Source organism: Malania oleifera, chromosome 7, assembly GCF_029873635.1.
Source record: "Malania oleifera isolate guangnan ecotype guangnan chromosome 7, ASM2987363v1, whole genome shotgun sequence".
Lineage (NCBI taxonomy): Eukaryota > Viridiplantae > Streptophyta > Magnoliopsida > Santalales > Ximeniaceae > Malania > Malania oleifera.
The window spans coordinates 78419034-78443247 of NC_080423.1; the positions used below are offsets into that span (position 1 = coordinate 78419034).

The 24214-nt window shown below is 36.8% G+C and overlaps 1 protein-coding gene across 3 annotated transcripts in view; it reads right to left on the reverse strand.

The window, feature by feature from the left end:
- Window positions 1-24214, reverse strand: part of LOC131159375 (uncharacterized) — a 78973-nt gene that overhangs the window by 11542 nt on the left and 43217 nt on the right. For all 3 annotated transcript variants that reach the window (XM_058114246.1, XM_058114244.1, XM_058114245.1), the window contains one exon: window positions 19639-19787. In XM_058114246.1, the coding sequence (XP_057970229.1) occupies window positions 19663-19787 (125 nt within the window). In that variant the 3' untranslated portion in view covers window positions 19639-19662. The remainder of the gene's footprint in view (window positions 1-19638; window positions 19788-24214) is intronic.

Here is a 24214-nt window from a genome sequence, read left to right on the forward strand (position 1 = left end):
ATTTATGGCATTTATTTAGCAGCTCTATCAATAGAGCAAACCTCCTCAAGTATCCCCCAAAAATTGTGATAATAGTTAACAAGCTCAAGAAAGCAACGCAGCTCATTGACTATTGTTGGGATCTTCTAATCTTGAATTGCTCTCACCTTCTCCATATCCATTTGGATGCGACCTTGTTCAACCACATGACCAAGGAATTTGATTCTCCTCTGAGCAAAAGAGCTCTTCTCTTTCTCTTCATTTAGGTTGTTCTTTAATTTTTTGAACACCTTCTGTAGATGCTCTTTATGTTTATGGGTTTAGTATGGGGTAGGAGGATTTTCGATGAATTAGTATGGACTATCATCATACTTTTAAAGCAAATACGTCACATTTATGAATTTGAGGAAAGTATATGATGATAATACTACTAAGAAATGATAAATTTTAGTGGGTTTAAGGAAGGTAATCTTATTTTGGTCTAGATCTTGTGCTTTTGATAAAGATCCAGGAGGTCAAATCTTCAAGGCATCAGGAGGATTCATTAGTCAAAAATTATTATTGAACGATAGGGGTCTACTTGTGTGCTTGGAGAAGTTCAGAGCAAAACGTAGTTTGAATCAAATTAATCTATTTGAATCCCAAAAGGAGTGGATGCTTTTCCAAACATTGAAGGGAATAGTGACTATCATGCTCAAATGGAGTGAAGAAGAACATTGATTATGACCTACAATGCGGTGATTGTGGTAGTAAATATTAGGAGAGTTAATGATAACGGAGGAAGGTTGAGTATTTTTCAAAGGCTATTGCATGGAGTTACACGACATGCCCAAGAAACCTCCAACAAAGTAGTCATCACTAGAAGCCAAGAGGTTAAAACATTCTTTATCTGGAACAGTAGGGACTCAAGGCTAATAATCAGGGATGCACTCCATTATTTTTGCAATTTTGAAGGAGATGGAATTTTAATTTGAATTATAAATTAAATGGGTCTAACCAAGTTGCGCCCTTAGTTAATGGGCCAAATAACATGCATGCCTTCTCTAGGTGGGACTACAGGGTTGAATGAAAAGACCAACTAAAGCCCAAGGGGGGAGGGATTGGAATCAGAGCTAGGTTTGGCCAAGCCTATTGCGGCTAAAGAAGTACATAGGAAAGGCCTAAGATGAACCAGAGGGGTCTTGCTTCATTGCTAAAAAGCAAAGGCGAGAATGTGAGAATCAACTAGAAATGAAACAACAATAGATGGGTATCCACAAAGGGAAGTAAATTGAAAGGCAAGACTAAAACAACCCAACGACTGTAACGCAATGGTGCATTAAATTTTTTGTTTCTCATTTACCAATGCCTATTTTTTAACCAAGAAGGGAGTAATTAAATAAGGACTTGGTAGTAGCCCTATAATGCATAGGCAAGTACTCCACATGCAGCTTGAATTTTGAGTTTAGACTCTCTAAGTTCTTTTTTTAGGGGTAAAGTTTATATAACATGTTTTATTTTAATTATTTAACAAAGTCTATATTATCTTTAGTATGTATAATTTTTCATATTTTATTTTAAATAAAAAAAAAAATCCACAAAGGCTTACCCCTTGCCTCATCTAGGGTAAAATGCCTCACCTTATGCCTTTTCCTTTTAAAGCTATGGTTTGAATGTTAGGGATTTCAAGGATGTTAAGAATAGGGGGCTCATTAAGGATGTTATGAAAAGAGGCTCATTAGGGATGTTTCGGACATTCTCCTAACACTGTTTTCTTTGAAGAAAAATTAGAATGTAGATGGGGGAGGCGGGGTAGTGAGGAGTATTTGGGAGGGTCGGTGTAAAGAGTGGAAGCTCCTCCCTTCCCAAGGATTTCAAGAATTGATTGCATTGTAGGGTATTTTTTTTTTCTTTTAAATACAATTAGATGTGAAAGGTAGGGGGCAGTGCTGGTTCACTTTTTCTTCTTCTTCTTCTTTCACTTTCCTATGGCAAGGCATACGCTGTTTATTGCTTTTGTTCCCTGAGGTAGATTATACGTGGTGATTTTAATGTAGTAAGATTTTCAGGGGAGAAAAAGGGGGAGGGAGCTGGGGAAGACAACCTTGAGTATGCAAAATTTTGTTAGCTTTATTAAGGATTGTTGCTTGAGGGGTCTTCCTTTGGATAATGCATTATTCTCTTGGTCAATAGGTGGAGAGAGAGCTATTACCAATTGTTTAGATAGGTTTTTGTTTTCTAGTGATTGAGAGGATGAAATTTTTTATCTTTCACGACCTATTTTTGTCTAGACTAGTGTTTGATCATTGTCAACATTTCCTGGACTGGGGTCAACCTAAACCAACTCAACTCGAATGGCAACCGAGAGATTGTGAGTCAGCTAATGAGTCTTTTAATATCCAAAGGAGTTGCCACTAATTTGTCATTTCCTAGGTATGGTTAAGTCACCTAATTACTATTGATTTCTTAGCTGTTAAGCTAAACCTAAGTTAGGAACCAGTAGTCTTGGTCTGCATAATCAAAAAAAGATTTGAGTATGGTTATTTGAGGTGAAGGTATTAGCACCCCCCCCTACACGTCCTAACGAATGATACTTGATTAACCTATGAGTACCTCTTAAATTCAATCAATTAAGAAACAGACTCTTCCATATTTATTTAACTTACCATTTTTTAATATTGAATAGTCCTGCCATGCGGAGGTTATTCAAATTTGTAGAGTTTCGAAAGGATGGCATTGCCCCACTTTCAAGTTCCATCGTTAGATTCATTTTATACAACAAACACCTATCTTTCAAACTTTTACAATAATGACAACAATATAGACAATTGAATACATACTTTAAGCACATGCTAGTATTTTATATGCACCACAACACACACATATAACTACACACATGCATATTGATAAATGGACACATACTTATTCTCATGCATACACACGCTCACATACACATACTTATACAAGCACTCCAAAACATTGGTACATACACATCTATGCTACCACACATCTATGCATCATTTTTTTCATGTAAATGTAACCTATATGCATGCCCTCTTGTTGGCCTAACAAGGCTTAATCTCGTTTTGATAATAACAAACCAAGACATCTAGTTGGGCCATTAAGTGTGTATACATGTATTACGGTATTAAAGCACAATGGAAGATGCAAAATGGAAATCCATGAAGCATACATGACAATCATGTATGGCTGTTAACATGAAGCTTGGATGAAGACCAGGCTTAACGACGTTAAGACCTAAATAGTTTGTTGTGTGTATTGTAAGATAGGATTCATGTAAGTACATCTCGCTTGATTATTGTGACGAAGCACTTAGGTGACTAGTTGGACCTTAGGTATTTTACATTCTTGGAAAATATTTTTACAAGTTAAAAAGGTTATTTCAAAAAGTTAAAATCATTTTTAGAATGAAAAACATAAAGAAATTCATACTTCCAGATGTTCGGGTGACTGAGGCATGGTGCTCAGTCGACAAACCGAAGCATAGTCTGAACACTGGTCTAGCATTAGGGAGTTCCGAACTTAGAGTTCAGTTGACTAAATGGCTACTGCCGGTTTTGAAATTCTTGATTTAAATTGGTTCGAGTGACCGAACATTCAGTTTAGTCGACTGAAGCGCTGCGATAAGTTTTGCAAAAGGCAGAAAATTTTTTTGATTCTCAAATATTAAGTTGCTAAAATACGCACAACGGTTATAATTCAAACCCACATATAAATAGCTAATCCTAAACGTGTTTTAGACAAAAGATTACACAAATTATTGAACATCAAGTGTGATTTGCGCCGTTGTTGCTAAAAGTTTTTTTGTGTTCATATTTTCAAGCTTATAGCTTTTCAAAACCAGAAAACCTAGCCTAACTCTTCGAGCTTCGTAGCAATATTATCCTGAGAGTGTATTAGATTTTATTGTGTACACATCTACTCTTTTCAAAGAGTTAACGTTGTACAAATCAATTATTTGATTATTTCTTTGTACAAGTGAAAGGGGATTTTCGCTTGAGAGGTTTCTCCACCTATTGAAGAAGAGAGGCGACTCTGCCTAGTGAAAAAGTGAAGCTACTCCGCCTAAGTAGAGGAGAGAGGTAACTCCACCTAAGTTAAAGGGAGAGGAGACTCCACCTATTAAAGGAGGTTTTATAAAAGGCTTCTCTGCCTACTAAAAGGGAGAAGCTTCTCCGCCTACTGAAGGAGGGATAGTAAAATCCTCAAAGAAGGTTGTTTGAGGCAAGGACGTAAGCACGGTCGCCGAACCTTATAAAAATCTGGTGTCACTCTTTTCCCTAAATCTTTTATATTTTAAGCATATTAATATTATGTAGTTAAGCATATTTCTATTAATATTGATCTATTGTGAATATTATTAATATTGTGCAGTTAAGCATATTTATATTAATATTGATTTTCTGTGAATATTGTTAATATTGTGTAGTTGATCACATGTTGAAATCTGTGCATAAACTGAAATATTTTCTAAAATAATCAATTTTATGGGTTTTCAAAGTTTTCCATTTATGAATTCTCTAAAGTATTCATGAGGAGTATTTAATGCTATGTGGGTTTGTCCCACATTGGAAAGAGTGGAAAAGGAAAAGTCATTAATAAATGATAAGGTGGAATAATCTCTTAAAGTTCGTTAAGAGATAGTGCTAGTGTGTACTCTAGTGCACCCTAAAACGGTACTTCGCACCGTTCGCACACACGCGCGTGGCGTGGGCTATTGGGCGCTAGTAGCGCATTTAGTTGGCACACAAGCACTTAGCACTTTGCACGATTGCATCGTTGATCTTATATTTTTTATAAGATCAAGTGGTGCGATCTAAACCGTATAAATAATCTAACAGTCAAAATAATTGATTTTCCATAATGTCTCGACCAGAGCGCGACTAGGAGACCTTGAAAGTGCGACCAGATCTACTGAACACGAAGAAAAAATTAAAAATATTCCAAACTGTGTCGACCAAGGCTTAACCAGGGTGCGACCCGGTCGACGCCTAGTCGACTTCAGAAATCTTCTTCGCGAATGGCGGTTAATGAAACAGATTTGAACAGATGTAACCTTTTGAAAAAAGCATAATTTTTTCTATTTAAAGACAAAATTTACTCCATGAATATATAGAAATATTCAATCTTTCTCTCTTCCTCTTTCTCTTATAAGGTTTTCACAATTATATTTTCTTCAATCCTGAGTTATGTTTTTTGCAGAGATTCCTCTAAGGGTGTTTGTGATCAGCTTTTCATTTGTATATAACGCAAACTGATATCATATTACATTTCAAGCCTCATTGTATCCTGAAAACGTATTCGTTGACTCAATACACACTAATCTGGTAAGGGCAAATAACGTTTTAAGGAAAACAACATTGTAACGTGACTTGAAGCGTTTTCTGTTTTACAACTTTTTATACATTTGTTTTTATACAAAATCTTTTAAAGGGTTTTGGGGCTTAAGATTACTTGGGTAAGATTGGCATTACAACTATTAACGTGCCTGCAAAATGTGTTAGGGATTTAGCCATGGAGGTTGGGTGCACTAAGCTAGGTTGGCCATTGTCCTATATAGAGGTTCCTTTGGGAGGTAATCCTAGATCATCTAGTTTATGGGATGTTGTGGTGGAGAGAGCGTCCAAGTGTTTATGTGGGTGGAAGGGAGCCCTTTTTTCTTTGGGAGGGAGGATTACTCTAATTCAAGCCTGTCTTTCTAGTATCCCGTTGTATTTTCTTTCTATTTTTAAAATTCCAATGGGAATCACTAGTAGGATTTAAAGAACTATAAGAGATTTATTCGGTCAGGGGTAGCGGGTTCCGGGGATCATTTGGTGAGTTTGGAGGTGGTTTATAGGACTAAGAAGGAGGGTGGTTAAATGGCTCTGGCAGTTCCCACTAGAGGTTTCTTCATTGTGGTATAAAGTTATTAGAAGTAAATTTGGACTTGATGGGAATGGATGGGATCCTAATTTGGGTTTTAAATGCTCTTCAGGAAGTCCATGGAAAGCTATATCTCATATTTACCCTCTCTTTATTCCCCATACTAAATTTGTTTTGGGTGAGGTTTGTAATATCTATTTTTGGAAAAATCTATGGATGGGGAATGTTTCTTTGTCCACCTCTTTCCCTCATCTTTTTCCCTTGAGCTAAGGGCAAAATGATCCCACTTCTTCATTTAGAGTGGACTTGGGTGGTCCTTTACCTTCATGGGATTTTCACTTCAGGAAAACCATGAATGATAGGGAAACTATTAAGTTACCTTCTTAATTGATTATGTTGAATTGTTGGGTATCTTCCAAAAGTGATAGTCAATGTTGGTTGTTGGATTCATTGGGAATCTATTCTTGTAAATCTTTCTTTGAATTCTTGGTTGGGACAAATTTCTCTTTTTCTTTTTACAAAGTTATATGGAGAATCAAAATCCACCCTAAAATCAAAGCTTCTCATTGGTTGGTTGCTTAATAGCATAAATACTACTGACTTGTTACAGGTGAGGAGATCTTTATAGGCTCTCCCTCTTGACATAAGTATGCTTCGCTTTAGTTGTTCAGAATCTGTTTTACACATTTTCTTGCACTGCGATTTTGCATGGAAGGTTTGGAACAAGTTATTCAATTCCTTTGAAGAAAATTGAGTTTGTCTTGAGGAAAAAAAAAAAAAAAAAAAACGATTCAAAGCAGATTCAACCCTAGTAAAATTCAGGTTCAGATTCAAATCGAATTAATTAATAATAAAGCAAAGGGAGAACGGTAACTTGAACTATTGATTTGGCTGCGCAGATATATGCCTTTATGCCACATTGGCATTTGCAATCAAACGTGTCGTTGTTCCACAAGGTAGAAATTTTTTTTTTTTCATTCCCGATGAAGTGCATATCTTACCCTAATAAAACAATTGAGGAGTTCTAAGCAATTTCTTTCATGCAATTTGGGAGGAAGAAGGAAGGAACTGCATTATGGAATTGTGCTTTATTTGCAGTGTTTTGAGGCATGTAGAAGGAATGTAATTTGCGTATATTTGCAGGGAAAGTTACCATGTTGGTTGGTGTGGGAAAATATTCTTTTTATGGCTTCTTTATGGTGTTTGGGCTATGCAAAGTTCAAAGGAATGTGTTTTTCAGATGTTCAGAGCGATTGGAAGTCTTTTCTTAAGTCGTCTTGAGTTTTCTTTGTTATTTTTTATTTTTGCAATTTTCTTTTTCGGTTTTCGAGAAAATTTTACCAAACTTTGCTAAGGATATGTCTTCTCACTTGCTTGTAAATTCCTTTTTATCTTATGAATTTCTTCTTCTATCAAAAACATAATAATAAATAAAAAATTTAAAAAGAATCACTAGTAGGGATTAAACCAACTATGCTAGGATTGGAACCATCGGTAGGGACTGAACTAATTGCACCAAGTTTAGAAAGGTAAAAGGATCACTAGCAAGGACGAAACCAACTACTAAAAGTTATTGGAGCAAGTTAATGCTACCATGTTAACTCTGGTCCCAAAGACAATCTCCTATGCACCCAAAAGACTTTAGACCTATTGCATGTTGCAATTTGGTGTATAAGTGTATTACCAAAATATTGGCAAATATAATGCATAATTTTTTAAGCTCCTTCATCAATACAAATCAAACAGCTTTTTATTAGAGGAAGGAGTACACATGATAATATTCTTTTGGCTTAGGAACTTCTGCATGGGTATCATTTTTCCGGAAAATCTCCAAGAATGGCTATGAAGTTGACTTGATGAAGGCTTTTAATTCAATTAATTGGGAATTTCTATTCAAATGTTCAAGAGTATTGGAACTCCCAAGGAACTTTATAGAATGGGTAAATGAGTGTGCTACCTCTCCTATGTTTTCAATAAAGATTAATGGACCATTAGAAGGGTTCTTCAAGGGAAAGAGGGGTAAAAGGCCCCTCCATTATCTCCCTACTTATTTGTGATGATCATGGAAATTTTGACAAAGCTGCTCCAGCATACAACTGCTCGTGGTACTCTGTCTTATCATCCAAAATATAATAGGCTAAACTTACTGAATATATGCGTTGCATATGATTTGTTAATTCTAGAAAAAAGGGGATTTAAACTTGTTATATGTTATTTTTATCTTGTCAAAAAGAACAATCTAAAAGGAATTAAAACCAATCTGCTGACTCGTGATGGTGCTGCTCTCTTGCGAAAAACCCTCTCTTCGCACGGCTCACTGGTGGTCAAAATCATGGTGATGGTACAAACTGATGGTCGGTGTTTGTTCAACACAGATCGAAGCGAAGTCCTTCGATTTGAGAATGGATAAGATAGGGAAAGTTGGAGCTCTGTTTGTCCTTGAGAAGAACCGTAAGTGCAATTGGTGGGTATTTCTCTTTCAGTTGCAGCTTCATGGTTTTCTTGGGGATTCTCGTCTCACAAAGGTAGGTTGTACAAGGGTTTTCAAAGAGCCCGAGTGGGGTATGCAGATTACGGGATGGGGATTCATGCAACTAGGGTAGGGAAGTTTATGGAAATAGGGCATTGATGGAGGGGCAAACGGTTTTCCATTTTTGTTCCTGAAGGGCTGAAAGGGGATGGATGGTCTCAATTTGGGGATGCATTTGTTGCTTTGGAGAGTTCATGTCAGTCTGGATCTAATAAAACAGATAATAAGAGGAATAATAATCGTTCATGGAGTCAGATTGTCTAAGACAGCGCAAGTGATGATGGAGGTGTTGTTTTTTGTCCCACATTGGTAGAATTGTTCCATAATAGTATAAAATGTTGTTTTGAATTTTTTATATTATTTGTCCCACAATGGAGAGAAGTGTTTTTTAGACTTGAGGTTGAAGCTATATAAATAGCTCAATTCTTCATTTGTAAAACACACCTCAAAGTTGTACTTTGTCAAGAAGTAGTGGATTGATCATCGGCGCCCGAGGACGTAGGTAATTCTATACCGAAACTCATAAATTTCTTGTCTTGTTATTTTTATTGTTTTATTATTAGTTTTTGCATTACTTTAATTTCTTATATATTCAATAGCAATAGTTGTAGTATTGGTGTTTAGCACAAGTGAGGTGCCCGGCACAACAATTGGTATCAGAGCTAGGTTGAATAGTGTTGATACGGAGGTATTCTTCTATTAGGATCATTGATTCCACGTTTGATGCCTAAGAAAGACCTTGTCTAAGCGAGTGCTCAGAGACCATTGCGGCTCAGTCGCTCCCTGGAGGTTGGCCTGGTCAAAGTGGAATTTCATAAGACAAAATAGAGTAGACACAGTTGGTATGTACTATTCATCCTAAGCATTTTGCTTTGTTGGTTGCTATTGAATATATAGAAGATGGTAGAAACTATTGCAGAAATAGAAGAAATCTGTCCACACGAACTCCAACCCCTTCAGCTTCGACATCATCATTGAAGACGATAGCTAATGCTCGGTTTGAGGTGAAGAAATTTGATGGTACCAATAATTTTGGTATGTGGCAATGTGAGGTGATGGACATCTTGTATCAACAAGAACTAGATATTGCTTTGTATGATAAACCAATAGATATGGGTGACAGAGATTGGGAAAAGATCAATCATCAGGCATATGGTACGATTCGTCTGTATCTCACCAAAAATCAGAAATATTGTGTTATGAGAGAGACATCTGCAAAGAAATTGTGGAAGACATTGGAAGACACATTTATGATCAAGAGTCGGGAAAATCGACTCTATTTGAAAAAGAAATTATTTCGCTTCCAGTATCAACCAGATATTTCGATTAATGATCAATTAAATGCTTTCAATAAAATTTTGGCCGATTTGTTAAATTTGGATGAAAAGGTGAAAGATGAGGATAAAGTCATATTGTTATTGAATTCTCTCCTTGATAAGTATGAACATTTGACCACCACTTTATTGTATGGGAAAGATAAAGTTACTTATGATGTTTGTACTGCATTGATTAGTACTGAATGCAGAAAGAAGGATCAGAGAGTCCATAAGGAAACAGCAGAAGCACTAACAATAAGGGGACGTTCTCAGAGTCGTATGCCTGGAAGGAAAAGTAAATCTCATGGGAGGAGTAAATCTCGTGGGAGACCTGCTAAAGATGAATGCGCTTTTTGTCGTGAGATAGGGTATTGGAAGAAAGATTGCCCTAAATTACAGCAGAAGAATAAGGAAAAAGCACATTCTAATGCCAATATAGCCAATGATGATGGAAGTGAGTCAAATTTTTATCTTGTTGGAACATCTTCGTCACATTATTTTGATGAGTGGATTTTGGATTATGGTTGTTCCTATCACATGTGTCCTAATAGGGGATGGTTTTCTAATTTTGAAGAATTAGATGGTGGGGTTGTTTTTATGGGAAATGATAATACTTGTAAAACAACTGGAATAGGATCAATACAGTTGAAATGTCAAGATGGAACTATTAAGACCTTGACTGATGCTAGGTATGTTCCAAGCCTAAAGAAGAATCTGATTTCATTGGGTGCCTTAGAATCTAAAGGGTTCACTATCACTTTGAAAGATGAAACCTTAAAGATTAAATCAGGTGTGCTGGTGGTGATGAAAGGAATAAGGAAAAATAACTTGTATTATTTACAAGGCAGTACAGTTATTGGCTCAGCAGCTGTTGTTTCTGAGAAAGATGCAGGTTCAGATACAACCAGGTTATGGCATATGTGATTAGCACAAGCAGGAGAAAAATCCTTGCAACAATTAGCTAAGTGAGATTTGTTAAAGGGTGCAAAGGTGTGCAAACTTGAATTTTGTGAGCATTGATTCTAGGAAAACAAACTAGCGTAAAATTTGGCACAGCAATCCACCAGACTGAAGGTATTTTAGACTACATCCATACAGATGTATGGGGGCCCACAAAAACGGCTTCGTTGGGTGTTATGCACTATTTTGTCACTCTTGTTGATGATTTTTCCAGAAGAATTTGGGTGTATTCTGGGAAGCATAAAAATGAAGTGTGTGATATTCTCTTTAAGTGAAAAAAATTAGTTGAAACTCAAACTGACAAAAAGATTAAACGGATCAAATCAGATAATGGTGGTAAGTACACGAGTGACCCGTTTATGAAGGTATGTCAGGATGAAGGTATTGTTTGACACTTCACAATTCGAAATACACCACAGCAGAATGGGGTGGCAAAGCGCATGAATTAGACTCTGCTAGAGAAAGTTCGATGTATGTAGTCTAATGCTGGGTTAGACAAAAGGTTTTGGGCTGAGGCTGTTAGATATGGGTGTCATCTCATCAATCGTCTACCATCATTTGCAATAGGAGAAAAAACACCCTATGAGGTACGGTCTAGAAAGCCTACTAGTGATTATGATTCTTTACATGTATTTGGTACTATGGCTTATTGTCATGTTAAAGAATCTAAATTGGATCCAAAAGCCAAGAAAACAATATTCTTGGGGATAAGTGCAGGAGTCAAAGGATACCGTCTTTGGTGTCTAGAGACGAAAAAAATGATTTTAAGTAGAGATGTAACTTTTGATGAACTTGCGATGATGAAGAAAACAATACGCAAGGAGTCACGAGTTGAAGAGAAGATCAGTGGTACTCAACAACAGGTGAAGGTTGAGACAATTTTGGGAAACCCAATGAGAAATGAGATTACACAAGGTAACTCTCTAGTTACGGTGGGGAATAGTGTACAAGAAGAGGAGATTTCAATTCGAGAATCTTCATAGCAACAAGAATCAATTGTTTCTCAGAGGCCAAGACGAGAAATTCGAAAACCTGCTCGTTATACTAATATGGTGGCCTATGCACTTCCAGTTGTGGATGATAATGTTCCTTACACTTTCAAAGAAGTAATGAGGAACTCTAAATCAGACAAGTGGAAAAGAGCAATGGATGAAGAAGTGCAGTTTCTTCATCAGAATCAAACTTGGGAGCTAGCCCAGCTGCCCAAGGGTAAGAAAACAATTGATTGCAAATGGGTTTATGTAAAGAAAGAAGGATTTCCAGATGCAAATAATGTTCGCTTCAAAGCTACATTGGTAGCTAAGGGCTACGCACAGAAGGAAGACATTGATTATAATGAGGTATTTTCTCCATTTGTTAAACATTCTTCCATTCGAATTTTGTTGGCTTTGGTAGCAAAATTTGATCTTGAACTAGCTCAACTCGATGTAAAAACTGCATTTTTAAATGGTGATTTGGAAGAGAAAATCTATAAGACTCAGCCAGATGGATTTCAGGTTGCTGGAAAAGAAAATTGGTATGTAAACTTGGTATATCGTTGTATGGTTTAAAACAGTCTCCAAGACAGTGGTACAAACAATTTCATTAGTTTATGATGGGTCAGAAGTACATCAGAAATAAACATTGATCATTGTGTTTATTTTCGCATACTACAAAATGAATCTTTTATATATTTACTCTTGTATGTTGATGATATGTTGATAGCTTCAAAGAATAAGGAAGAAATCAACAAGTTGAAAAGTCAGTTAAATCAAGAGTTTGAGATGAAAGATCTTGGTGAAGCAAAGAAGATACTTGGCATGGAGATACGTAGAGACAGAATGAGAGGAAGAGTTAGTTTGTCTCAGAAACAGTATTTGAAGAAGGTAGTATAGAGTTTTGGCATGTCTAAGCAGTCAAAACCAATAAGCACTCCTCTTGCTCCTCATTTCAAACTTAGTGCGGCTTTATCTCCTAAATCAGATGAGGAACGTAAGTATATGTCACAGGTTCCTTATGCAAGTGTTGTTGGTAGTCTGATGTATGCAATGGTTTGTACTAGACCTGATATTTCACAAGCTATTAGTATGGTGAGCAGGTATATGCATGATCCGGGTAAAGGACATTGACAAGCTGTGAAATGGATTTTGAGATATATTATGAATACGATTGATGTTGGTATAGTATTTGAGAAAAATAATACTATTGATCAACGTGTTGTTGGATATGTGGATTTTGATTTTGTAGGTGATTTAGATAAACGTCGATCAACTACTGGATATGTTTTTACATTTGCTAATGGTCCAGTGAGTTGGAGGTCTACCTTACAGTCTACCATTGCTTTGTCTACAACAGAAGCAGAATACATGGCAGCTTCAAAGGCTGTTAAGGAAGCTATTTGGCTGCAGGGTTTACTTGAAAATTTGAGAGTTGTTCAGAAGCACATTGTTGTGTTCAGTGATAGCCAGAGTACTATTCATTTGGCAAAGAACCAAGTCTGCCATGCACGAACGAAACATATTGACGTTCAGTTTCATTTTATGCAGGATATTATTGATGGAGGCAAGATACTTCTTCAGAAGATTGCTACAACTAAAAATCCCACAAATATGTTGACCAAGATTGTGACAACAATCAAGTTCAAACATTACTTGGACTTGATCAATATCTTGCAAGTCTGAATAATTTTGGAAGGCGCCGATGAAGTGGAACTCCAGAAAATGTTGGTGACTAAAAAATTTGTTGAATTTATCGTCAAGGTGGAGATTTGTTGTTTTTTGTCCCACATTGGTAGAATTGTTCCACAATAGTATAAAAGGTTGTCTTGAATTTTTTATATTATTTGTCCCACATTGGAGAGAAGTGTTTTTTAGACTTGAGGTTGAAGCTATATAAAGAGCTCAACTCTTCATTTGTAAAACACACCTCAAAGTTGTACTTTGTCAAGAAGTAGTGGATTGATCATCGGCGCCCGAGGACGTAGGTAATTCTATACCGAACCTTGTAAATTTCTTGTCTTGTTTTTTTTATTGTTTTATTATTAGTTTCTGCATTACTTTAATTTCTTATATATCCAATAGCAATAGTTGTAGTATTGGTGTTTGGCACAAGCGGGGTGCCCGGCACAACAATTCACTCGATTCCTAAGAGCACGCACAAGGGTATCTGCATTATCTGCAAGGTAAGAATGAGAAGTTCACTTATCAGCTTTGTATAACCAATCGACAACGGGAACGGTATCGCTTCTGGATGAGCAGCTGAGATCAGAGGCGGCTAGAGTTTCCTACAGGGGCGATGGGTTGACGAATATTGAGTGGTCTGGGCCTGGTCTGACTATGAATTTAGATTTGGGCCTGCTGTTAGAGAAAAATAAGCCTCTTTTAAACTCTTTGCTGGGATTGCTGATGAAGGAGGCCCAAGAGCAGTCTCTAGATTTAACACTGGGCTTGGGCAGTGATAAAATGCAGACGGGTCAAGAGCAGGCCCATAAGACCTTACAGGTCCCAAACCAAAAGGATGTCTTCGAGCTCAAATATGGGGAGTCATAGATTTTCGAAGCAGAAGCAAGATGATCAGAGGTTATTTTCATTCAAGACACTGGATGATAACCTTAAGCTGTGATCCTCTTCAAACAACATCCTTGGCAGGCATCAGGAGGGGTGTTCCAGAAACATCAAAGAGCAGGCAATAGGAGTAGGAAATCAAGAGGGCTTAGAGGCTGGTGTCACCAGGATTAATAAAAAGGAAGATGCTGGATAAGGTAGGAAATCTGGCGCATCAGGATTTAATTCTGAAAAATCTAAGGGTTCTAAAGTGTACGCTCATCGAAATACTGCAATGATAGGTGCGGAAATGAAGAAATTATATGAAGCAGCAAGAGAGCATTCCAGTGAGATAAAGCCGAAGACTACAAGGAGAGATTCTGAAGGACCATTGAGCATTGTGGAAGATACACTTGCTAAGATGAAGGATAGAGCAAGTGATGGACTTAGCAAAGGAAAGAAGGCTAAGAAATGGGGAGATTGTTCTGATAATAATAGTGATGACATCAGCAGGTTTAACTGTGGTGGTGGTTTGCTGTTGGATGAAATTTGGTAACAATATGGTTATGTTTCTGATTCCTATGATGTTTTCAAGGATCTATCATATGTACATCCTGCCCCGATGGAAGGATTGGAGGGGGTTCCTATTTTTGAGAACGATGGTTGGATAATAAACAGCAGTGCAATGATGGAATTTTACCTAGACCAGTGGAGGTGATTTCTAGGAAGGACTTAGAAGGCCAAGATATGATGGATAAATTGAATTTAAAAATGTTTGATGCTGGTGGGATTGAAGTGCGCTTTGATGAAGAGTACAAGGCGAAGAAGGGTCAGAGGGAGCTTGCAAATTTAAAGTGCTCAGTGAATTATGATGGAAAGGGATTGAAAAGGGGTTTTCTTGGATAGGAGTACTATTCAGTTATTTTTATTTTTTATTTGTTAGTTTTTAATTTTCATCTTTATTATTATCTTTTGTTCTGTTTCTGTTCTTGATTTTTTTCAGGTGGACCTCTTGTCCCCTTATGTTGTAACTTCTCTTTCCCAATCTAATATCCCTTGATTATAAAAAAAAATGTTCTATATGTTTACAAGATGACTAGTCTAAAATGAAATCCATTAAAGTATTGAGGTTTTTTATGCTGGAATTGATCATAAAGTAGCAGAAACTATTTTGCAAGAAATGCATAGTCAAAGAGGTTTATTCCCCGTTAGGTACTTGGGATTACCATTGGCCCTAAGAAAATTAGTAGAGCTATTTTGACTGAAAGAATCTCAAGTAGAATTCATACATGGACTCGTAACTTTTTATCATATTCAGGTAAACTTCAACTGATTAAATCTTTACTACAGAATACTTATGGTTTTAGGGCATCTATTTTTTCTTACCTTAACTTGTTTTGGGTGAGTTTGAAAGGAAATTTAAAGCATTTTTATGGAGGGGGAATGTCTGGGATACTCAAAGGTGTAAAGTAAGTTGGAAAAATGTTTGTAAGCCTTTCAAAGAGGTGGGGTCAGGAATAAAGTCACTAACTGAATGGAATCTGGTTACTGCAGTGAATGGAGTCTGGTTACTGCAGTTAAGATGACATGCTTCATTTGCACAAAAAGTTTCCTTTAGGTTGTTTGGATTCATACATACAAACTGGAAGATAGCAATCTATGGGCAGTAAAGGAGACTTCAGGTAGTTCTTGGATATGGAGGGCTATTCTTAGAGCAAGATATCTGGCATATCCACACATTAAATACAGAATTCGAAATGGAAAGAAAGATTATTTGCTGAATGACAACCAGCACTTACATTGTCCTCTTCTTAATCATTATGGCTATCATTTTTCTGTTGAGCTGAGAGTTCAAGAAAACTCTAGAGTTGAAGCTACTATAAATGATACCTCATGGGTTTGGCCAGGGAGATCAACAGTTGACGTAAATGAGTTTAAAGAAAGTTTGAATTCCAATCCAAATATAGCTCAAGAAGACGAAGTATGGGTAATTTTACTTTTTAATCAGCATGGGAACACATAAGAGAAAAAAAAAACACAGTTTTAATGGGCTGATGTTGTCTGGGACAAATATTGCATTTTGGGGAAGAAGCAATGATACTCATAGTAGATTAAGTGGAAATGCCACTGAGACTAGAAAACTCATTTGTTTTTTCAATGCATGATATTAAGACAGGCTTATCAAAATGCTACAACTCTAAAGCTGCAAGGAGCTTTGATGAATTGGGAAGATAAATTGTCAAGACTTGTTGCATTGGGTACTTCAAAGAAAAAGGAAATCTACAAAATGGTATGGGCCGCTATCATTTATCATTCTTGGAGAGCTAGAAATGCTTTTATTTTCAAAGGTGCCGAAGTTTATCCCGATCTGATAGCGAGTCTAGCAGTGGAGGATGTAAAGGTTGTTTGAATTGGGCAAAAAGGTTGTGATTTCTTGAATGAAGAAGATTGATTTTGAGGTTTGATATAAGGCTGGAAATTGTATCTCTGTTTGTTGTTGTGCTTTTCGAAGTTTTTCAGCTGCCAGTCTCTCCTCTGCTGGTTGTTTGTCACTCTATAAGGCTGTTTTTGCCTTTTCCCAGCATGGTTTAATATATAAGATTATTTTTCCCTAAAACATACAACAATATGTGTAGGGAAGGAGACCTTTGAAGGCACTATATCCAGATGTGTTCTTCATGTTTTGATAGTTGAGAAACAGTAGCTTCTCTTTTTTCGCATTGTGCTTTTGCTGGTAAATTTTGGATAACACTTTTGGTTTATCTGGAAAGCATTGGGTTTGTCCAGAGTTGGTGGGGGAATTGCAGGCCTCATCATTTTCAGGGTTTGGTAGGAGTAAAGATGCCTCTGCATTGTGGAGATGTGGGGTTCTCCCAGTGTTGTGGGAAACTTGGTTGGAATGGAATCTGCACATATTTTTTGGGAAAAACCGACTTCTTCTTTGTTATGGGATTCCTTATTTGGCCTTGCTTTGGTGTTTTGCCACTGGTTGTTTTAAAGGAGTGAAATTTTCAGATATTATATAGTGGGATTGGCAAGCATTGTTATTCTAATTGGTTTTTTTTTTTTTTTTGGCAGGATGACATCTTATTTTCCTCATTGTATCTTTCTTTTCCAATGAAATCATCTTTTTTTGTTATAAAATAAATAATAATAACTCATACAATTACATAGAACAAGGGAAATAAAGTTTCTTTTTGACACAAAGCAATTGGAAATCATGTTACAATGGAATCATTCAATTTTCCAGAGCAGCCAAAGCAAAAGCTTAGCAAGTTAATTGATATCCAAAGTTCCCACAATGATAATAAAACCTAAAAATAAAACCCAAAAACAATCTCTTCTAAAAAAATATTTAACAAACAAGGTTTTTTAAGGGACAAAACTGGTTCATTTTCTTCTTCATTTTTTCCTTTTTGTGGAGGGTGTAGAATTTGGTCAGTAGGGAAATCCATTGGCCCTGGACTACCCAGAGGGATCTTGGCAAGGAGGGATGTTGTGGAACCTAGTCCCTGTCCCACACCCGCTTACCCAAATCCTCCATTTGGGCATTGAAGTTGGTACTGCTAAGGGTCCATATAGAGCTGTCCCCAGTGGAAAACAAAAGTCATTCCAATTCAAAAATTTATAACCAATATTACAGAATATATAGTAATTACAGTTTAGAAGATAATATATTTCATATGTTGCTTGCTGTAGAAAATCTAAAAGCAAACCTTTCAAACTAAACTTTCAACATAGTTAAGTAGTTATAAGAAACTAATTGACTGATTCAGTCTTCTTTATTCTTTTCTTGAAAAAATGGCATTTTCTAGATGTAGAGTTTTTAGGCTTGACCTTTAAAAGGATGCGAACAATATGAAAGGGAAAACAGAAATGAGAGTTAAATTCGAAATAATAACCTGTAAAAAAGAGAATGTGTTTACCTTGATTGCTGAATATTAGGGGTCCTACTGTTATTTGGAATGCTGTGAAATGGAATGCACCTATTCTAACATGCTTATGCCATCATAATTGAGGGCAGTGATGTTAGACACAGCCAATAGAAAAAGAAGATAAAGAAAGAAGAGAGAGAACGGGAGGAAGATGTTAGAATACCACTTTACTTAAAAGCTTAAGCTATTAGGTAGTGGGCCAACAATGTATATCAAGCTTTAACACTCCCTTGCATGTGCAGCCTGACAGCACATGGTGAGATAAACAGACGATAGATAACACCCAATACAGGAAATACAATAATTTTTTAAACACCACAAAATAATTGCAGGCAATGGGACTAAAACCCAGGACCTTCTGGTAACCAGCTCCAATACCATGTTAGAATATCACTTTACCTAAAATCTTAAGCTATTAGGTTTTGGGCCAACAATGTATATCAAGCTTTGACAAAAGACCAAGTGAAGGAGGAAAGGTGCAGACAAGAGGGATAGAAACCAGACTTGAGGGAGTGAGAAGTATTAGGGTGTTGTTTCTCAATTAATCACCAAAATAAATTCCTTATAATTATAACCAATATTTATAGGCAAGTAAGATACCTAAAATCTAATTGAAGTTACCAAGAAAAACTCAAAATAAATAATATTCCAAAGCAATTGAATTGTCAAATCCATATAAAATTCATAATTTCCTAAGCCTGTGTCTCATAAAAATGCCTAAGGCAGAACATGCCACCATCAAGCAACCTAGTGACATGTGACTAAGGGATACAATAGATAAAATAAAATAAAATAAAGGAAAAGCATAGAATTCCATGTGACTGAAGCTCTACGGTAGTTGTTGAGTCATTTAAAGCTAAAATAAGAAATGGCAGCTTGGCTGAAACTCATTTCTCAACATTTTCTTTATAGATAACTAGGACGCATACAGTGAGGTTTGACTCTGTTGAAATGCAGGGTGGGATAGGCCCCTATCAGACCAACCCTCTTCCCATCTGTCAACATTTTTAATAAGATGTAAACTGAGTTGGAGAACATTACTTAACGGTTCATGACTTCAGTTTAAAATTAGATACAGAAATTCAAAGAGTTTTCCTAGGATAAGAGGCACCCATCCTAAGTTATGGTCATCCACATAAATGAAGGTATTGAATTGTGGTGCTTCTCTGTGCAGTCATCCAAAATAGAATCCTATTTCTACCCATACGACCACTTAAAATGTATAGAAGTAGGGTATTTCTTTGCGCAATCCAAAATTACTCTTAACTGCACAGTCCACTTCCATCTAGATCTTAATAATTCCACAATAGAAGCAGGGAAATCATAATGCATAGCATGGTTCTAGAAGTTGCAATAACAATTCAATTATACTAATAAAAGAGATACGGTTTACGATCTCCCACATATCTTGGATTAGCTTGTAGAGTTCCAATTATAACAAATTGATCTTAGTAATCAAGAAATAAAATTGAATTTTTTTTCTAACTTGAGATTAGGCAAAGCAAGATAGCTAAAAAAAGGTAAACCATTACCATTCCACGCATCCTTTGCTCAGACTAAGACCTGTTCTGTGAGCGAGTCCGGGGGAGAAACCTAAGTCGCTGTGAAGATCGCAATTCTTGCCCCTTGGAAGGAGCAGACATCCTCTTCCGTTGACTACTACTTGTGGCTGAAACTTTGCCTGCAGCACCAACAACATGTTGAGTTTAGGGAAACCTTAAAACCAAATCTTTGCACAAAGGGAATAATTTATTTAGAAAAATGAACAATTTTGTAGCTCTTACAGATTCCATACTATGCTACCTTTTATTTTTATTCCAAGGCTAAGCCAGTAGCATAGGCATACTGCCCATGATTCAGATATACCAAACAAATCTAATGAAGAACCTCCTTTAATCTTCGCACGATCACATGATGGGCAACAATCAAACAATTTCCCAATAGCATTACGCTAAAATTTGATGGAATGGTCAAGAGCCTACTGGAACTAGCTGAAACAATTGCTCAAAATATGCACGCATCCTTTCTTTTTCATTTTTTTTTTCTTTTTTTTTTTAAAAAAAATTTTAAGTTGCTGGGGGAGGGGGTGGCTATAATTCTTGATTTGGGCGAAAAGGAGGAGCAAATTTTCTATGGTTCATCCCTCTTTCGAAATACAAGAGGAAAGACATGTTTTAGATTATTTGAATACTTTTAAGGAAAAAATAATCACAAATGAGTATAACAAAATTAAGATCATGAAGGGTGATTTTTCAGCACTAGGAAAGGTAAAAACTTTGCTAAAATGCATTAGGGAATGTCATGGAAAAGAAATATGAATCCACTGGTATCTATAATATATATATGCACACACACACACCCACAAGTGTGCTTGTGTATCAGAAATGAAAAGAACAAACTTCAATAGTGGATTCGGGCTGGATAGAAAATACATGTCAAAACACAAAGTGTCCATCATACTTGAAACATTTTCATGATTCCAGTACATAATTCAGGAATTACTTGCCAATTTTCCATATTTATGATATTCTTAAATTATTGAATTATACGCAAGAAAAATGGAATATGCTAGGAAAATGTATTCAATATTTCAAGTGCTAGGTTACAACAAACAAGAAAATAGGAAGCCCCAACTTCATATTAACTCAACTCTTGGCTAAGAAATAGATCAATGGAAGCCTAAGTGTGTATAAAGAAAACCAAACAATGCTATCTGGTGGATAATGTAGTGTTGATGGTTATTTGGTCATTTAGCATTATTCATACGTGTTAAGACTGTGAGTTAGTGAGGATATTATGTTCATTGTTATTGTACTTGACAACTAGTTCCTAGCTTGAGTTCTGCGTCTAGTCTTAAGTGTGAGTCTCGTTAGTTGGGAAAACATCATCATTTGCCCTTTGTTTCTTGAGCAAAATACGGAGAAGTAGTCCTTTCATGCTTGTCCATTCTGATGTTTGGGGTCCTAGTTGTGTCACATCAAAATTCGGGTTCGAAACTTTATTACATTTAGCAATGACTACTTCAAGATGACTTGGTTGTATTTAATGAACGATCATTCTAAGTTGTTTAATATCTTGTGTGCCTTTCCTGTGCCCAAATAAAGACTCGGTGTGATAGTGATAATGCTAAGGAGTGTTTCAGCACCAAATTCAATACCTAAATGGCTAATTCTAGTATGATCCATTAGTCATCTTGTGCCCACAATCCACAACAAAATGGAGCTGTAGAACAAAAAAAAAAAAAAACATATTGCCAAAATCACTCCTGCCTTATTGTACCAAACGAATGTCCCCAAAGTTTTTTGGAGTGATGCTATGCTCACTACTTGCTCTCTCATTAATTAAATGTCATCCTCTGTCCTTGGTGGTAAAATCCTATATCTTCCTTAAGGATCCTTCATCCTCCCTTCTTCATTGTATATTTGGTTGTGCATCTTTTGTCCATTAGTTAACTCCAACAACGGATAAGTTGAACCCTCATGCTATCAAATGTATTTTTCTAGGGTATTCCTATACTCAAAAGGGATATTGATGCTATAGCCCTACTTTACATCAACTCCTTTTCTCTACTGATATCACCTTTTTTGAGTCTACACCATACTACTTTGATTCCTTGAGTTTTGTTGACCTTAATGAGTCCCTTCCTCTGCTTTGCCTTCTAGATCCTAACCTAATAAAATGTGTTCAATCCTCTTACATCTTCACGCATTTTGAGTCCTTCTCATCACTTCGATCATCGTAATTTGCGGGTATACACACTGCGACTTAAAGGAGGAAAGCCTCATGTAGCTTCCACTTCTACGCCTTCACTCGCCAGACGATTCTAATTTCCCTAGATGTTGATCCTCCATTGTTGTTCAAAAAGGTAAACATACGTAACAACCAATCTCTAATTTGTTTGTTATGATTTCTTGTCACCCTCATACAACTGTTTTGTTCGTACTTTGTCTTTTGTTGCTCTTCAAAAATATATTTCTAAAGTCCTATCCCATTCTAGGTGGAGAACTGCAATAGTTGAAGAGGTGTGTGCACTACATGATAATGATACTTAGGATTTGGTACCTCTTCCTCCTGACAAAGTCTGTGGTTGGTTGTCGTCGGGTGTACAATGTGAAAGTCAATCATGATGGTTCTATGGCTCATTTGAAGGCCCGCCTTGATGCTAAGGGATATACTAAGGTGTACGTTTTGGTTTATTCAAACGGATTCTCTCCAATCACTAACCTTGCCTCAGTACGTTTGTTCATCTCCTTAGCCACACTTTGTATTTTATCATCATATTCCTGTTGAGATTTCCACTTATAAGTTTGTCACACATTGAAAAATTGAGTGGAATATGGGTGCTTATATACACGGCTGGGGCCAAGGCCCAATAGGCTTAAGCTTTTGGACTAAGTTGGCATTCATACATGGGCTCACTCATGGGCTCCTCTGGTGCTAACAAGTGGTATCAAAACCAACGGTTCGTAACTTTGGGTGAGCAATATCGTAAAAAGTCGAGACGTGAATCTAATTCTCCTGATGTGCTAACAGTTGGGAGCCAAGTGTGTGGCCAAGGCCAATAAGGATCATCTAGGCTGGGGATGGATCCAAATAGGATCAAGACGTGAGAGGTAGAATTGGTTCGGAAGCACATGGAATGTAATCCGACGCACATAAGGCGTCAGTGGTAAGGCCCACTTGAGCAACTATTGGAGAATTGGGGTTACTTTCATAAGAGAGATGGTTTCCGTTCAAGGGGGAGCAGTTGGAACTCACAAATGAGGAGGAGATTGTTGAGAATTTCACTTGTGAGTTTGTCCTATATTGGAAAATTTGAGTGGATGATGGGTGCTTATATACATGGTTGGGCCCAAGACCCAATAGGCTAAAGCTTTTGGGTCAAGTTGGTGTTCATCCATGTGTATCAAGCCCACCCATGGGCTCTTCCAGTGCTAACAATTCCATTCAATAGGATTTTGCTTATTGTGTATGTGGATGACATTGTGATCACTAGTGACAGTGATCAAGGCATCCAGAACAAGTTTTTCCAACAACAAGAGTTTCAAACCAAGGACTTGGGATCATTGAAATGCTTCTCGAGTATAAAAGTATCGAGATCTCAACTATGCACTAGGGAAAGGTCTCTTATATCAGGATCGGGATCACACTCATATTCAGAGATATACAAATGCAGATTCGTACGGATCACCTTCCAACTGAAGATTCACAACCAAGTATTGTATCTTTGTTAGTGGTAATTTGGTTTCTTGGAAGAGTAAGAAACGAACTTTTGGGGCAAATTCAAGAGCTAAGTCAGAGTATAGGGCTATCGCTCACACAACATGTGAACTTGTTTGGTTGAAGAACATGTTGGAAGAACTATATTTTCAACATTCCCAGCCTGTGAAGTTCTTGTGTAATAATCAAGATGCTATTCATATTACCACCGACGTTGCTTCCATAAGCAGGAAAAGCACATGAAAATTGATTCTCACTTTGTTTGGGTCAAACTTGTAGAGAAGCTTGTGGGAAAACCGTGTACAATTACTTAGCTATTTTAGGATATTCTTTTAATAACAGATTGTATCCTTGGAATTAGGCCTAGACAGCTAAATTTCCTATTCTATTAGGGTGTCCCATAAATCATGGGATTTCCTATTCTGTTAGGGTGTCCCATAAATCATGGGATTTGATTTATTAATTTATATTTTAGGAATGCTAGGATTGTTGTATATATTTACATGTAATGTTCAAATCAATATATAACTCTTTTCAATCTTCGACATGGAATCAATGCCAAATTAGGTTCCTTAGGGTTTCGATTTCTTCCTGTCTTTGCAGACCTATGTCCTACTCTATTTTTTGAGCTTGTGCACCTCTATTTTTGCCAAACAGGGCTTGTTTCGTCAAAGCCTTAAAAACTTATGTTTGCCTTCATTGCCAATTTTTCACTTCTGTGGGTTTCACTTTTGCCCAGTTGTCATCATCATTTCTGCTTCCGACTGACATCATCATTGATTAGCTAATTGTTCAAGCCTTCAAGATGTCAGAAATCATGGAGACTACTACTACAGCCCAATCAGAAGAGGTAATCCGACCCCAACAAGCAGGAGAATTGCAGAATAT